The sequence below is a fragment of the Oryctolagus cuniculus genome, chromosome 1, assembly GCF_051225735.1.
Source record: "Oryctolagus cuniculus isolate XC-2025 breed Fujian yellow rabbit chromosome 1, ASM5122573v1, whole genome shotgun sequence".
Classification (NCBI taxonomy): domain Eukaryota; kingdom Metazoa; phylum Chordata; class Mammalia; order Lagomorpha; family Leporidae; genus Oryctolagus; species Oryctolagus cuniculus.
Window position 1 is genome coordinate 41,228,111 of NC_142867.1, and position 18,807 is coordinate 41,246,917.

An 18,807-nucleotide genomic window follows, 5' to 3' on the forward strand; every position below is an offset into this window, starting at 1 on the left:
ACAATTTGCCCATATCCAATTTAATCAAAGTATCAGGGATTTTGGCAATAAGTGGTAAGAAAAACCCCTGAGATTACAGATTTTTATTAGCTATTTACATTACAGGTTCTCAGTGTTTCTGGGCACACTCCTAGAGATTTGCCTTTAGAAATGGGGCGGGCATACACAGCACCCAATAATTGTCCTAAGGCAGGGTTCAGAGACCCAGGTCTATCCACTACATTACTTGAAATGAAACTTATTTCTCAATGCCCACTGCAAACTTTTTCCTGGCATAGTACCTCCAAACTGGAGTTCCTCAGCATTTAAAAAGCAATGAAATGACCCTTTGCTCTATCTAAAGCAGGGTAGTGGTGGAAGTTGGGGAAGATACTGCTTAAGCCAATGGTTCTCATATGTAGATGCATGTTAAATCTGGGACTTTAAAAATTACTGACCACTGGAGTCCAATCCAAGATAAGCTGATTTAGCAGATCTGTGACTGGGTCCCAGATGTCAGGATTTATTTTTTAATGATCCTATGTGATTCAAAGGTGCAGTCACTGGTGAGAGCTCTTTTTTTTTTTTAAGTACTTTTGTGAAGATGAAGTTTGATAGTGTTTATATTCCTGGAAAAATATATTTTCATATCAAATCTGTGGTGTGTATTGAAATGCATTACAAGATATCCTTAAAACCTAGAAATTATTTTGCTGGGTTTTTGATGCTGCTGTTATTTTTAACAATGTGATTATCCTACCCAAGAAACAGACAGGGGACTGGTGTTGTGGCATAGTGGCTATAGCCATTGCTTGTAGCCTTGTGGCACCAGCATCCTACACAGGTGCCCTCTCAAGTCCTGGCTGTTCCACTTCCAATCCTTCATGCTAGTGTGCAGGAACAAGAAACAGAGGATTGCCCAAATCCTTGGGCCATGGCACACATGTGGGAGACCTGGAAGAAGCTCCTGATTCCTGGCTTCCGACTGGGCCAGCTCCGGCCTTTGAGGCTACTTGGAGAGTGAACCAGCAGATGGAAACTCGACCTTTCTCTCTCTCCCTCTCCCTCTCCCTCTCCCTCTCCCTCTCCCTCTCCCTCTCTCTCTTTCTCTGCAACTCATTCAAATAAACAAAATCTTAAAAAAAAAAAAAAAAAAAAAAAAAAGCTAGGCTCTGTTCTAAAATGATGTTCTAAAATGATTTTACAAACCAGGCTACAATTTTCAATTCACTTTCTAATGTTTCAAAGAATTCAAAATCTAACTTAAGTCCCTTCTATTTGATCATAAACTCTCATACCAATACTATCATATTTTAAAGCTTATTTCCTAATTTACAGATTCTGTTACTACATACTATTTATTCACAGTTTGTCTGTTTCTAGGAGTTGTCTATTCTAGGATTTGCCATATTTCATAACAGATTCAGAAATATATCTTATTTTTCTTTTAAAACAACTTTTCATTAAAGACAGTACATTACTCTATGTTATTTTTAGAAGCACAAATAAAACATACCTTGCTTTTTGCTCTGGTATCCGGAATCTTAGAAGCAATTGTCCTGGGTGGAAGTGATGTGATTAGACTCAAAGGGGGAGGTTGGTCCCGAAAAACAGATGTCAGACAGAGCTGTACAGTCTCCTTCATCGCCTTCATTTGTGACTCCTACAAAGTAATAAATTCTTTTATTCACACGTGTCTCTGGACCTCATTCATCCTCTTTTTCAACCTTCCCTTGGAGGCTACGCTCACACCCCATAAAAATGCTATCAGTTTTCAAATATGATTGTGGAATTTATAAATTGCAAATGATATACTACTGATCTATAATACATATGTTTCTAAGAGCTGGGGTATTCCATAATATCAACATTCAGAAATATGTCTTAGTTTATCCCTTTAACTGACATGATTCCAATCATGATAGTTTACTGGAAGGCAAATGTACTCTAGATTGTACTCAAGTAGAAATTATTCTTCTTAGAAACTTGCCATCTTTATTTTGTCACCAACCTTCTTTATTAAGAATCAATTGCCTGCAGCCAGCGCCGCGGCTCACTAGGCTGATCCTCCGCCTTGCAGCGCTGGCACACCGGGTTCTAGTCCCGGTTGGGGCACCGGATTCTGTCCCGGTTGCCCCTCTTCCAGGCCAGCTCTCTGCTGTGGCCAGGGAGTGCAGTGGAGGATGGCCCAAGTCCTTGGGCCCTGCACCCCATGGGAGACCAGGAGAAGTACCTGGCTTCTGCTATTGGATCAGAGCACCGGCACCGGCCGCGGCGGCCATTGGAGGGTGAACCAACGGCAAAAGGAAGACCTTTCTCTCTGTCTCTCTCTCTCACTGTCCACTCTGCCTGTCAAAAAAAAAAAAAAAAAAAAAAAAAGAATCAATTGCCTGGGTTGGTACTGTGATGATGTGATGATGTGAGTTAAGCTACTGTACAGGAGGACTGTATCCCAAATCAGAGTGCCCAACTGGAGTCCTGGCTACCCTGCATTTCCTATTCAGCATCCTACCAATATGCTTGGAAGGCAGCAGATGATGACTCAAATATTTGAGTTCCTATCACCCATCAGGGAGACCCAGATGGAGTTCTGGTTTCTGTCCTTACTCTGTCCTAGTCTTGGCTATGCAGGCATTTGGGGAAGGAAGCAGCAGAAGGAAGATTCTCTCTCTCTCTCTCTCTCTCTCTCTCCCCCCCCGCCTCTGCCTCTCACTCTGTTATTCTGTGTCTCCAATAAATAAATAAACCTTAAAAAATAGGATTAATACCCTAGCAACTCAGGCCTCTGTGTTTCTCATATTTGCCATTAACTCCACTAAATTTCATCACATGATAAAAATAAATTTATCTTTGATTTCTTCTGGACTTTGTTAGGTAATAGGAATTAATCTAGTAGGATAATAAACTATAATATTAACACTTTCTTATGTTAGCATATATTGTACAATATCACAAGCGTTTTCATGCATGAGAAATGATCTTTGCTATTTCTCTAAGAAAACAAAATCTAAAATTTTCACACAGGTAGTTTTCTGATTTAGATTACAAAGCAGACAGCTGTCTCTAACTCCCATCAAACCTCTAGTTTCTACTAATAGAAATACTTTAAAATTAATAATACTATTATATAAATATATATTTAAAAGGCTGAGCATGAATGAAAAAGACATTCTCAGTTACTAAAATGAAGAAATATAAAACTTTTTGGAAAAACTCCAGGGCTGTTTCCATGGTAGCTAATGCATAATTTAGCACAGAATCAGAGGCCTAAATGATGAGATGCTGTCACAGTAACATGCATTTAAGGACATGAGATGTGATCTTAGGACCATAAGAGATGAAGAGAAGGGTTAGCTATCAGGGCCAAGATCCACATGTAGAATTTCCCTTTAAGTGTTCCATGGATGAATAAACAGAAAAGTCTTTGGTCTCTGCCTGACAAAAGAATGTACTCCAACAAAAGTACTGTATTTTATACATTTTGCCAGAAGAATGAGCATATTTGAAAGGTTCATGGAAACATTTAGTTAAAAAACAAGTTTATCTTAGTTAAAAAAATTTAAATCCATGCATATTGTTTATTTTATGTACATATTTGCCATGAAAGTTTTGAAGATCTTTTTACATCTTTGTGCCCGATTCTTGCCCATTTCCTTCCAATAAAGCCCTCACAGTCAGCTTCTTAAAGTGATTTAGATCCTTCCCAAAACTTTTGACTATGTTTTCTTCTCTTAGGTGGTAAAGGTAATATTTATCTTCAGATGAAAGTGTCTGTTGATAGAACACTATTCAAGAAATATCTTCCTTTCAGCTAGTCAACAGATTATTTTTAAAGCAGCAATAACAGAAGTTACGAGTGAATACATTAGAAATGGGACAGACATGCTTTTCATTTTTATTCATCTTGCCCTGTCAAGTTGTCTAGGACAAAATAAGACCCTCAAGGGATGGAGGAGGGTTGTGAAGTGAACAGGAGAGGAGAGACCTTAAGGTGAGTGATGGCATTTAGAATTATTATTATTATTTTTTTTTACTCAAAGTAGTCCTTTTTTTTTTCCCCCCCGACAGGCAGAGTGGACAGTGAGAGAGAGACAGAGAGAAAGGTCTTCCTTTGCCGTTGGTTCACCCTCCAATGGCCGCCGCGGCCGGTGCACCGCGCTGATCCGATGGCAGGAGCCAGGTACTTATCCTGGTCTCCCATGGGGTGCAGGGCCCAAGTACTCGGGCCATCCTCCACTGCACTCCCTGGCCACAGCAGAGAGCTGGCCTGGAAGGAGGGCAACGGGGACAGAATCCGGTGCCCCGACCGGGACTAGATCCCGGGGTGCTGGCGCCGCAAGGCGGAGGATTAACCTAGTGAGCCACTACACGGGCCCTCAAAGTAGTCCTTCTGATACGCTACCCGTAGTGTGTGGAATCTTCCCTATCCTTCAACTTGTATTCTATTATTCACCTTGTTTGTTTTCTTCAGATGTTTTAATCACAGATTTCTAATTTATGTGCATACACAAATATATTTGCCTGGTCATTTATTTGTTTGAGAGGCAGAGAGATAGAGAGAGGATAGAGAAACAGAGACAAAGAAACAGAGCTGCTATTTCTAGATTCACTGCCCCAAAGCCCACAGTTTTTGGGACTGGACTAATCAAATTGGGAACCAGAAACTCAACCCAGGTCACCCAGATGGGTGACAGAGGTATCACCAAATTGTAAAAATAAATTATTTAATTTGTTTGAAAATCATGGTAGAGGACAAGGCACAGAAACAGATATTGCCCTTCTGCTGGATCACTCACCGAATAACTGCAACAGTCAAAGACCAGGTTGCAACTGGGTTTCAGGAATTCAATCCAGTTCTCTTTTGTGGGTTCCAGGGACCCAAGTACATGAGAAATCACCTGCTGTCTCCAGGGTGGGTAGTAGCAGAGAGCTGGGATCCGAAACAGAGCCAGGACATAGACCCAAGCACTCCAATGTGAGATGTTGGTGTCATAACCAGTATCTTAACTACGTTCAAATGCATGCCCCACAGTGACTGTTTTGTTCAAATTTTTATAGGCAGTATTTGGCTCAATCCCTTATACATTAGAAGGGACTCAGCACAAAATCTTTGAATCCATGACTTGAAAAAGATTAACTGAAAATAGTGTTCTACATGTCAGGGAAAGAAATTTACAAGTTGCTCAACAGAGAGTGAGAGAAAGGAACAATATTTCAAGTTATTCTTTCTGTTAGTTCTTTGCTGCTGTCTTGACTGATTCTTTCCCTTTCATGTCACTAAATGTTATAACAGGAGTAAATCACCAAAATGATATGAGTAATTTAAAAAGCTTATTCACATATTTAAAGTTAGACAGTGGAAAAAAGAAAGTAAGAGGTAGGAATATCTTGCCTAAGAGCCAAAGCAAATTTGGCTTTGGAATTTGAACTTTCAGTATTCCCATTATGAAGGGAGCAATGATGATCATAGCATTCATTGCATTCATGTTTCAATCCTCATATCACATTCCATATCCATACCTTCGATAGATAATAGTCTTAGGTATATGTTGATATGAGAGACACTGGTCAGAATAATGGCTGAGCTAAGATGCCCAACATAAATAAAAACATCAAATTAATGGTTTCAATGGTACATAGTGCTTGGAAACAACAAAATTTTTCAATGGGACATTAAAGGAGATATGTATATGTGTCATGTTTCTAATTACCTGAACCTTGGTGCAATCATCTTCCTCCAAGGCCTCCTGATACTGCATCAACATCGTGTAATGTAATATACAACTCATCACCTTTCATGGCCATAGTACTGGGCTATCTCTGCTGATAAGTTTCGATTTATGATGAACATTTTATCTTCTGGCATCACATACTTGTGATGGGCCCTCCTATTTTATATTCTGTTTTTATTTCTTTCCTGCACATTTGACTTTTCCTGACGGACTATAAAATGCTGTCAGCAACCCTGTCCTAACGTGGTCCTCTTTCTGCCTAACTCCCATTAAATCCTTCTAACTTAAAAAGACACTGTTACTAAAGCTAGTCAGAGTTGATTTCACCAATGTTCCACAGGCAGGACCCAGACAATGAGTTTACCCACAATGTCCTAACATTTCATGTATATTGCCAGGTGGGGTTTGTCTTGCAACTGTAGACTATGATTCACTTTGAAGTTACAAAGAGCAAGATGTTGCCTAATAAAATACAATGTAGACTGTATACAGAACATTTCTCCCAAGATCTTACAAAATATTCTCTTCCTAGGTCAGTCTTCCTTTTACCCTGTTTTTCCTTTCCCTACACCAAGTCATTTCCTCATTTATTTTACCTCATGCTAGTGAAACACAATCTCTTTAACTCAATTGCCTCATTTGTCACTCTGCCCTTTATTTAGAACCTCTCCACCAGCCTCTGCTCAGCTCATCTCAAAGCAAATACACTGTTTCCTCTGCCTGAAGAACCCTCTCACCAATTATCTGTCTAGGAAGTTTCCACTTAAAATTTGTCTCAGCTCATGTATTATCTTCCTGGAAAAAATTCCTGATAATCCTTTGCAAAGATGCTCTAACTTGTGTCTATTACATTTCCTAATTCTATGTTTAATTTAACCCTTAGCATCATTTTAAATTAGCTTGTTGCTTTAATTATATGTTTATCTATTCAAACAAAACTGTAATCTTACAGATTGGGCATTTTTGAGGGGACATCAGAGTTTCCAAATCCAGCAAGTATTTGTTAAATGAAAAAATTAAGCAAACTCTACAGAGGGTGTAGAGTGTTGTCCTGTTATATGAGAAAATAATTAAAAGGTTTCATTTTATCCCATATAATAAATAACATTATAAAATAGCATTTTACATTTTCAAATATACTGGAACATACCCTACATGACATAAAAACTTATGAAATCATTGTTGTATATGACCTTAACATGGTGAAAGATTTAGAAGGCAAATTTTTGGTGTGTGCATGTTTGTGCTTTCCTCATAAAAACAATATTTGTCTGTTGAAAATATGTATCTTGTAAGAATAATTTTGCCCATCATTTCTGATCTCCAATCATAAGAAAATCCACTAAATTATATTCAGTTCATCTTAATTCCTTTATATGATGACATTAAGACCTCAGAATGATCAGGTGTGGTAACAGCTGTTTGCCTTGGAAAGAGGGTTCTCACTCAGTCTTTATATTTGTCATAGAATCAGGTATATGAATCCTGGAATTATATAAACATTTTTGGATCTCTGCTCCAGGTGTTTCCAGGTCTCTTGTTTATAGGATTATTAGCATGTCTATTCATTTAGTAAGTTAGATCTTCATTTATGTATTCAATTAATAAATATTTATTATACTCATGCTTTAACCCAGACACTATCTTGTAGGAAAATATAGAAGAGTTAAAACATAGTTATTACTTAATCCTGGGTGTCTGTGTAGTTGGCTTAACTTGTGTTTGTAGAATAGATTCAATATGCCTGGTGTCCTGAGCATGACCTTAACATGGTCAGATCCTATACAAACTTTTTTGTAGAAGTTAAATTTTGAGAGATTTACATACCCAAAAGCTGTATTTGTATTCCGGTACCTGAGGTTAAGTAGAATTCATAAGAAATTGCCAAATGAATAATTGATGGTTTGAAAAGTTGAGGCTGATTCATATATATTGACATTATTATTGTTTACATTGGAATAATAATACTGGAACTTTTTTCACTAAATATGCCATGAGATCCAGTTTGCAATAAGGAGCTGTTATTTTCATAACTTTTATGAAGCATTTAATGTTATTTGAAGCCAAGATACAACAATCTTAAGGAGTGAGATGCTTGAAGAATATAAAAAAGTCTCATATAAATATGATGGAGAGAGGTGAAGAGCAATTTCACTAAACTACAGTTTTGCTCCATTTTGAAGTGAGCTTGCATTTCTACTTGATTTTATGACTGCTGTTTATGAGCTTCAATGTATATTTTGCACACGATTTGTTTAAATCATCCTCCAGCTCTGGTAGTTCACCCTACCTGAAGCAGTGACAAGATCCTGAGGCTAAAAGGGATTTTTTTTTTTTAATCACAGAGAGGCATTTACTGTGATTTCATTCACTAATAATAATAATAATGATAAAATAATAATAATAATGAAACTTTCTGAGGTTTTTGCATGTACCAGGCATTCTTTCCAATGTTACATGATTATAACTTTCCCATCACCCTCATAAAGTAAGTACTGTTGCATATTATTTCCAGTGACACATAAAGAGTTTGAGAGGGGTAGGCATTTAGTCAGGTGTTAAGATGACTGTAACCTACATCAGAGTACCTGGGTTCAATACGCAATTCTGGTTCCTGACTCCAGCTTTCTCCTAATGCAGAATTTAGAAGATAGCAATAATGATGCAAGCAATTGGGTTACTGTCACCCATAATGCAGATATTAATTGGGTTACCAGCTCCTGGCTTTGGCTCTAGGACACTTCCAGCCACTAGGGGTATTTTTTTTCTCTGTCTCTGTTTCACTCACTCTCACACACACACACACACACACGTATATAAAACTAAATAAATAAATACTTTAAAAAATGTTTCAGGGATTTGAATGTTTTTGCATTGTTACCATTATTAAATATTTAACATAAAAATCTGATTTTTAATTGACATCAATATAATAGGTGTATCAATACTGGTATAAATATGTTTTCTTATAAATTTTCGATTCCATTGCAACCTATGACTATAGAAAGCATATGAAATATACACATTAAATCTCCTAATAGTAACCAGTTGTTTCTCCTTATTGATATGGACATTGCTACATTTAATGTCCCTTTGCTTGTTTCCAAGTATGTACAGGTAAGTGCTAATTCTATCATACACACGTTTAAAAAGTGGTTATAACAATTTGCTCTCAATGAGTACTTCCGTTTGCTTCATAACGCATTCATCCAGAGTTAATACATGCTATCTTATTTGGTGCTTTAAAGCATGTTTATTCACGGGGTTATAGAACAAATGTACCAGTAAGGTGAAAAAATAAAGTCATGAACTCACAGAGACTGAACCGTCAGTCAATTTACGGTAGCAGCAAAAACAAGGGAAAAAATGGATTCCAAAGGGAATATCAAACATTCATGAATTCCATAACCATCTCATATGCACAGCATCTTGAATTGCATTAATAAATCAAGGGAAGCAATGAGCATACTCCAGCTATTTTTGCTTAGACCAAAATTCTGATATTCAGTGAATATAAACTTACCCTGTCAAGAGCTGCTTTCTCCAGTTCATTTTTGGCTACAGCTAATTTTTGTTCCAGATCAGTAAGTTGTTGGGCCTGTAAAATGAAAAGTAAATTTTTCAGTCAGTTCCATCATCTTGACCCTCTCTAATTGAAGAATCTGTCATTCATTGTCAAGGAGTTTTTAGAAAGAGAGAAAGAAAAAATAATTATATCCTATAGAATTTATTTAGAATTCAGTATTAAAATGCTATATTACATGATCAATTCATCAGTGTTCAAGAAATGGTGTATTCTAGGTAAATGTGCTCTAAAAGCTTCATTGGGCCAAAATGTACAGTTGCTAAGACCCAGTTCAAGTCCTTCAAAAGATTTGTGGCTTCTAATGTAAATTGTATTCCCTGAAAATTCTCTTCAATGTGATTGTCTTTGGAGATAGAGTTTTTCTTTTTCTCAGTTAAGGTTAACTGAGGTCCTGTGTGTGAGACTCATAGTACACATGTCTTTGTAAGCAGTGGAACACACACCAGAGATCTCTTTCTGTGCTCACAGGGTGGAAATGCGACGTGAGACACTATTTGAAAGTCATGAAGAGTTCCCACCAGAAACCAAATCTGCAGGGGTTCATCCTGGAACTACCAGCACCCAGAACTGTATGAAAATCAATTTATGTTGTTTAAGCCACCTGATCTACAATATTCTGCTTAAGCTTGGAAGCACTAACATCAGTATTAGTTTTTTGTACTAACATTTATTAAATATTTATGATTGAGCGTTAATACCATATATGACTTTAACCCACCATATGCATATCTGCAACTTTGCAAATACCATTACTGCAGTGGTTAAAGGAAAAGAACACTTGTATTTCTTCTCCTGAGAAGTATCCTGTCAGATCCCTTGTATATTGAAAAACTTTCTTTCAAAAAACTTTTAACTTAACTGACACAAAAAATTGTGCAAAGTTTTGGGATGATGTTTTGGCACATGCATACATTATGTAATGTCCAATCAGGGTAAACAAGTCTGTAGTCTCCAATACTTATAATTTACTTATGGTGAGAACATTTAAAATCTTTAAAATCCTTTCTTCTAGTTTTTTAAGAAAAAAAATATAGTAGATTATCATTATCAGTAGTCAATGTACTGTGTAATAGAATGCCAGAACTTCATTATTCCCATCAAATTATAACTTAGTATTCATTAAATAGCCTTTTTCCACCCCCCCTACATCTCCTTCTCTCATTTTTCTCCAAGCTCTTGTAACAACTCCATGTGAAAGAAAGCATAGAATTTCCTCAAAAAAACTAAAAATAGAACTATTATATGATCCAGCAATCCCACTGTTTAATATCTATGAAATCAGTTGGTCAAAGAGAAATGAATGCTTCCACCTTAATTGATGTTCTATTCACAGCAGGCAAGAAATGGAAAAAACCTAATTGCCTATTCACTGACAAATAGATAAGTAACATGTGACACATACAACATAATATTAATCAGCTGTTAAAATGGTTAAATTTGGACTTTTTTTTTTTTTCCCACCATCTGACTCATAGCTGCTGTTCTGTTTTTTTTTTCTCCCCCAAATTGTGCTTAAAAGACTCCATACACAGTTTCTTGGGTCTACCTCTCCTGGAGCCCTCCTCCTGGCTGCTGTGGCTGGAGGTCTCTATCTTATTTAAATAACTTTTGCTTTGGGAAAGAAAAAAAAAAGGGGAAGGGGGAGAGAAATAAGGATGAAAGAGAAGAAGAAAGAAAGAAAAAGTTTGAACTCTTGTCATTTACAACACAAACAGTCAAGCATAAAAAGAAGAACTGCATAATGATACTCATATATGGAACTTCAAAAAGTTGATTCTTTGCCCATTTCTTTGGATTGCTTGCTTTTCTGTTGTTAGTTCTGCATATTAATTCTTTGTTCAATTAATAATTTGAAAATATTTTTCACATTCTGTTTGTTGTGTCTTAATCTGTTGATTGTTTCCTTTGCTGTGTAGAAGCATCTTAGTTTGTCTACTTTAGTGTTTGCTGCCTATGTTTCTGTGGTTATACAGAAGCAGGAAGTTTCAGTGTTTCCACAGTACAGTGGGGTGAATACAGTGCACAGTTGGGTATTATATGGAGTTTTGGTAGGATTCAGGAAAAGTGTGTATTGGGAAGATGTGTATTGTGAAAGAATTAAGCATGAATTTAAAAATGTTTTCACACCAAAGTGAACTTAATTTTCTTTCCATTTGTTCCATAAACTTTTTGATATAACATGGTATACATTAAGGAGAACAAGAAGAGAGGAGTTGGTAGATCCAAACATAAAGAAAAGATAAGGAAATGGAAATGTTGAGCACTTGATATGATATGTTTCCACTATATACATGAGCTGAAATATTGCATAGTGTGCCCCAAAAACATACCAGTATTGCCTATTAATAAAAATTTTGAAAATAAAATTGAAAAAAATAAATTCCTCAAATTTGAAAATTATGTTTTCAAATCCTGCCTCCATCATTCCCTAACTGTATCACTTTGGATAATGCACTTGACATTTTTGAATTAGAGGTGATAATACTTCTCTACACCAAACAAGTAGAACTCAAATGAGAAATATGAAATCTGAAGGTTTCATATTCATTACACCTAGAGTATTTGCACAATCTTGATCCATTCCACTACTACTCCATTCATTCATTCACACTCTAATTAATCCCCACATATTCAATTATTCTAGGCACTGTGGTAGGTCCTAGCAATTATAGAGATTGCTGCAAAAAAAAAAAAAAAAGACACTAGAGGCTCAATGTGTTTATCTCCTCCAGTTGACTGTGGTATCTCTTGAAAAGCAGCATCATCAAATGCATATGCTTTTTGAAGACTGCCATAATAATTAGCTATAAACATTCATCCAATTATGTCATAATGCAGCAACTACTACCGGATTTGTATAACATTTCAGGAACTATTATTGGCACTAATGGTGTAATAATGAAGCAAAAATTTTCTTTCCTGAAGAAGAGAAAATACATATGTCTACACACACACACACACACACACACAAAACTGCTAGCAAGCTGACAAAGCTACAAGAGGTAGTAGAGGACCAGTGCTGCAGTGTAATAGGCTAATCCTCCACCTGTGGCACCGGCACATCGGGTTCTAGTCCTGGTTTAGGGCACCGGATTCTGTCCCGGTTGTCCCTCTTCCAGGCCAGCTCTCTGCTGTGGCCCTGGAGTGCAGTGGAGGATGGCCCAAGTCCTTGGGCCTTGCACCCCATGGGAGATCAGGAGAAGCACCTGGCTCCTGGCTTCGGATCTGCCTGATGTGCCAGCCGCAGCGCGCCAGCTGCGGAGGCAATTGGAAGGTGAACCAACAGCAAAGGGAAGACCTTTCTCTCTGTCTCTCTCTCTCTCTCACTGCCCACTCTGCCTGTCAAAAAAATTTAAAAAAATTAAAAAAGAGGTAGTAGAGAATGGGAAGGAATTTATTAATGACTCATATCCCAAAGCTCCACTTCCCTTCTTGCTGTTCCCATATGCTAGGCACTGTGACTTTGCATATCCTACCATTAACAAGTAAAGGGTATTTACTTCTTGTAGATTCTGACTGAATTCTTGTAAGTTACTTGGTCAATCGGATGCAAAATATTCATAAGAAATTGGTTTGCTCTCTCACTTTTCCGACATCACTGTGAGGAAGCCATGACTGAGCTAACCTGCTGGTGCAGAGCTACCCCACTTGAGTTCCCATGGAAAAGCTGAGCTTAAACAAGCCTTCTGCAGGATAAGCAAACCTGTAATTAGCACATCCAAGATCACTGAGTCTTAGTCAAACTACAAATGTTTCTAATATATTAGTCAGTGAGTATTGCTTTTAGCCTCGGAGTTTGAGTTGTTTGCTTCACAGTATAAATGACTGATAGAGACATGCGTTATCTAGAAAACTTTTCATTACATGAGTGTGATCAGTAACATAAATAATGAAAGAATAAGTTCTTTTTGGAATCTTTAAGACACTTCCATAGAAATAATTGCAGCGTTTTGAGTGGAAACAAAGGCAGTGTATCCAGAGTGAACTGAACAAGGGAAAAGTGTTAGCAAAAGAAGATACAGATGGGAGAAAATAATGCAGTGCTGTTCCTCCCATGAGAAGAATATCATTTTAAGTCAGTGAATAAATGAGGAAATATGAGAAGTTTCAAATCAGGTTTGAATCTCATTTATTCCATTTTATAAGTGGCGACATTATGTGTGATAAAAATGAAGGACCACCTAGACATTGCTTCCCCTTTTTCTACATGTGTAAGAAAGCAGTATTTCTGAAGTTACCTGTTGCCTTCCAAATTTTTGTTCCCTACATTTGGGATACAAGAGGAGAGAGATAATAAGAGATGAACTGAAGAACTGAAGTACTAGAATTTGAATGCTGACTCTTAACCAGCACCATTTGGGTAAAGCGTTTAAGTTCTGCACACCTCCGTTTCCTAAAACGTTTCCGTTTCCGTAAACAAGAACATAAGGAAACTCACCTTATAGGACCATCAAAAGTATTAAATGAGTTAATATTTATAAAACATTTAGAATAGTATCAGGTTCATACTAATACATAATTATTTGGTGAGTAATGAAGATTATTTTACTTGGCATCTTATGTTATAAAGGAAACAATACTACTATCTGGGAATTTTGTATCAATCAGGGCAGGAAAAATGAATTACGGCAGACACAACAAATATTCTTTTGTAATTTTATTGTCGGAGTCAGCACTGTGGCATAGAGGATAAGGCCAGAGCCTGCAGTGCCCGCATCCCATATGGATGCTGGAGTCCCGGCTGCTCCACTTCCAATCCAGTTCTCTGCTCTGGCCTGGGAAAACAGTAGAAGATGGCCCAAGTAATTGGGCCCCTGCATTCACGTGGGAAGACCTGGAGGAAGCTCCTGGCTCCTGGCTTCAGATCGGCATAACTCCAGCCATTGCAGCCGATTGAGGAGTGAACCAGCGGATGGAAAACCTTTCTCTCTCTAACTCTTCTTCTCTCTCCGTGTAAGTCTGACTTTCAAATAAATAAATAAATCTTTTTTAAAAAAACAAATTTTATTTATATTCATTAAATAAAAGTTAAAAAAAGAAATTTTGTTGTCATCTATTCCCAGGATTTCAATTATTTACATTTTCTAGAAATTCATTCAGCTTATTAAAATCTAGTCAAAGACAGAAGTTTACAAAAAGAATAAAGAAAAATAACCATAGTAATTGCAGATAACATTTCCTATTGGAATAGTTTGCTTCCATTTTTAAGGGGTCAAATGCTAGATTAGGTCATACATAGAAGCTGTATTATGCACAACAAAAACACTTTTCACCTATGAAAGACTTTCTAAATAGAAAATATTATTTGTTTTAAATTAATGAAGTTAAGTGGAAAAAATTCAATCTCTTGTGGAATTAAGGAGTGAAGAGGGAAGATATTCTTGGTGTGGCCTGAGTATCAAACTGTCTTCACCTTATGCTGCTAAATATAGTGTTGCTGTAGCATTTGTTTTCCTACATGTACTTTTCTAATTTCAGCTTTGTAACATGTTTGGAAGCCATAAATCGTAATTCATTATACAACATCAGAACTCCAAGGTTTTATGGATGAAGAAACTCCAGAATTTGGTTTGATTCTAGTTTCTGTAGTTTGGGAGATGCCCTTCCCCATTTTTTTTTCCCTCAAGAAATAACCTTTAGCTGGGCTATAATTATGAAGTATAGATAGCACATGTAGTGTGATTAAAGTACAAACTGATTTTTTGCTTCTAAGAAAACTAAAAAATAGTTGTGTTGAATGAAACAGAAAGGATAGATATTGATGATGGATGGCTAAATTGTCTCCTAAATTTCAATAATTTTACCAAATTATGGCAAGTGACTTGATCTGCAAAGTTCTAATTCATTAGTAGTACATTAGATTTGTGATTCAATATTTTTTGGGAAAAAAACATTGGCACAATTTATTTTAATCCCTTCATTATCCTCCCCACATCCTGAATCTTTTTAAAATTTTCTAGTGAAAATCTATGAGGTTAACAGAATATAAAATATTTTTACATTATCTTCCCCTAAAAAGGAACTGAAACTATTATACATAAAATTAATAAATTTTAAACATAAGTAAGGCACACCAGGTCTATGGAAAGCCTATATAATATCTCGTGAATGGGTTGTGAAGGTAGGGTATGGGTAGCAAGAAGAGGGAGGCACTAATACTAGGCCCCAAACTTCCACCCATTTGTCTAGGCTGAGCTATAAATTTTGTTCCAAGACTTTTGGTAGCCAGGTGTATAAAGAAATAGTCTTTACTCTGAGATTCTCATTACTGAAGTCAGTAAATATTCCAAAGGCACAGAAGATGCAAGGATTGTCCAAGTCATAGGTTCTAAAATAAAATTCCAAGAAACTATAATTCAACTCAGAAAACCATCTCTTTCAAGAGAGGAACAGAACAATAATTGGAATGCATGCGTGTGTGTGTGTGTGTGTGTGTCCCAAAAACGCACAGAAAGCAGGGTGAATAACTCTTAAGTTTGCTTGCTTATTGGGACATGCACAATAATTCCACATGCAAACATAAGTGAATGGTAAATCACTCAGATGCTAAATATAAGAGATTAGTACATCCTCCGTCTCCACCGAATCTGAATAGGTCGCAGTGCTAGGCACAATCTAAAATAGAGAACCACTTCCAAGTTTTTCAAATGAGGAAAACTGAGGCATGGATAAGATCATGAAATATCTTGCCAATGTCACATAACCAGAAAATAGCAGATTTGGAATCTGAAACGAGGTAATCAGGAAAAATAGCCAGTACTCCTAACAACTAAAGAAATGAGTAACTAATAAATATACATATGTTGAATGACATTACTAAAACTTATTGATGCTATGTATTTCAAAATGTTTGAAGAACACTTGGACGAGTGGAGGAAACTGGAGTATTCCAAGTTTGTCATCTAATAAAAATACTAAACTCATAAAAGGAAATGGTCTTAAGTACTTTGTAGACTATTTGATATAAGTGAAAGGATCAGAGTAACATTGAATTTTTAAATAAAATTCAATTCTTCCACTACTGTATGAGGGTACATCAACAGTTCGTAGAAATGCATATTACTAAATATGCATGATTTAAAATATTTTTTCACCAAAACAGACATTATTTTATCCTATTTTTCTTTTTATTATTATTATTTTTTTTTAATTTTTATTTTTGACAGGCAGAGTGGACAGTGAGAGAGAGAGACAGAGAGAAAGGTCTTCCTTTGCCGTTGGTTCACCCTCCAATGGCCGCCGCGGCCGGCGCGCTGCGGCCGGCGCACCGCGCTGATCCGATGGCAGGAGCCAGGAGCCAGGTGCTTTTCCTGGTCTCCCATGGGGTGCAGGGCCCAAGCACCTGGGCCATCCTCCACTGCACTCCCTGGCCACAGCAGAGGGCTGGCCTGGAAGAAGGGCAACCGGGACAGAATCCGGCGCCCCAACCGGGACTAGAACCCGGTGTGCCGGCGCCGCTAGGCGGAGGATTAGCCTAGTGAGCCGCGGCGCCGGCCAATTTTTCTTTTTAAATATGTATTATTTTATTCAAAAATCAGAATTACAGAGAGAGAGAGAGAGAGAGAGAGATCTTCCATCAGCTGGTTCACTCCCCAAATGGCTGCATCAGTCAGGCTTGGGCCAGGCCAAAGTCAGGAGCTAGAAACATCCTAGTCTCCCAAATGGGTTAGTTACAGGGGACCAAGAACATGGGCGATCCTTCACCACTTTTCCAGCCATATTAGCAGGGAGCTGGATCACACTCAGAATAGCTACAAAAAATTAAATATTTTGGAATGAATTTAACTAAGGAATTCAAGGATCTCTATGATGAAAATTACAAAACATTGAAACAAGAAATAGAAGACATAAAAATGGAAAAATCTTCCATGTTTGTGGATTGGAAGAATTAATATCATAAAAATGTCCATACTACCAAAAGTAATTAATAGATTCAACGTGATCCCAATTGAAATACCAAGGACATTCTTCTCAGATCTAGAGAAAACAATCCTAAAATTTATTTGGAAACACAAGAGACCCTGAGTGGCTAAAGCAATCTTATACAACAAAAACAAAGCTGGAAGCATCACTATACCAGATTTCAAGACATACCACATAGCAGTTATAATTAAAACATCTGGTAATGGCATAAAAAAATAGACATGTAGACCAAGGGAACAGAATAGGAGCTCCAGAAATCAATCCATTCATCTACCACCAATGCATAATTGGCAAAGGAGTTAAAATCAATCCCTGGAGCAAGGAAAATCTTTTCAACACATAGTGCTAGAAAAACTAGATCTCTGTATGGGAAAGTATGAAGCAAGACTCCTACCTTACACATTACACAAAATTCCATCTAAAATAGATCAAGAACCTAAATCTATAACCTGATACTATAAATATAGTACTATATCAAATATCAAATATAGTACAGAACATTGGCGAAACTCATTAGACATTGGCATAGGCAAAGCCTCCTAGGAAAACACCCCAGAAGCACATGCAATCAAAGCCAAAAATCAACAAATTGGATTATATCCAACAGAGAAACTTCTGTACTGCAAAATAAACACTTAGCAAAGAGGCAAAGGACAGAGTGAGAGAAAATATTTACAACCTATGCAACTGATAAAGGATTAATAGCCAGAATATATAAAGAACTCAATGAATAAATCAACAACAAAACAAACAATCCAGTTAAGAAATGGGAAAAGATCTTGAACAGATATTTTTCAAAAGAGGAAATTCAAATGGCCATGAAAAATTGCTCAGGATCACTAGCCATCAGGGAGATACAATCAAAATCACAATGAGGTTTCACCTTATCTCATTTAAAATGGCTCTCATACAGAAATCACCAAACAATAAATGTTGGCAAGGATGTGAGGAAAAGAGTACCCTAATCCTCTATGATGGTAATGTAAGCTGCTGTAGCCATTGTAGAAGACAGTATTGAGATACCCTAAAAAGCTGAAAATAGATCTACCATATGACCCAGCAATTCCACTCCTGGGAATTTACCCAAACAAAATAAAATCAGCAAATGAAAGAGTTATCTGTACTCCCATGTCCATTAGCTCAATTCACAATAGCTAAGATATGGAATCAACCAGATGCCCATCAACTGATGACTGGATAAAGAAATTATGATTGATATATATATATATATATATATATACACACACACACACACACACACACTATGGAATACTACAGAGCAGCAAAGCTTATTTTTTAAGAACTAAAATATAGATAGCAAGATATATATATATATATATAGATATGTATTCTAAATTACACAGTAATAACTTAGGATTGCATCTAGTTTTATGTTACTAACTATATATTTTAATATATGAAAATTAACAAATTCAATGAGATGTTTCTTTGTGAAGTGTAGGCATATACATTTCCTCATTTTAAATTTTATAAAGTATATTGTATGTTCATAATATGTACCGAATTTATATGTGCCTTTGGCATTGCGATCACTTAAAGAAGGCCTATTGCAATCAATGTTAATAT

General features: G+C 36.7%; 1 protein-coding gene across 2 annotated transcripts in view; it reads right to left on the reverse strand.

Moving 5' to 3' along the window:
• Positions 1–18,807, reverse strand: part of LUZP2 (leucine zipper protein 2) — a 527,801-nt gene that overhangs the window by 77,372 nt on the left and 431,622 nt on the right. For both annotated transcript variants that reach the window (XM_051852030.3, XM_008268979.5), the window contains exons 8-9: positions 9,235–9,309; positions 1,496–1,642 (exon numbers count right to left, since the gene is read on the reverse strand). In XM_051852030.3, coding sequence (XP_051707990.1) covers positions 1,496–1,642; positions 9,235–9,309 — 222 coding nt within the window. The remainder of the gene's footprint in view (positions 1–1,495; positions 1,643–9,234; positions 9,310–18,807) is intronic.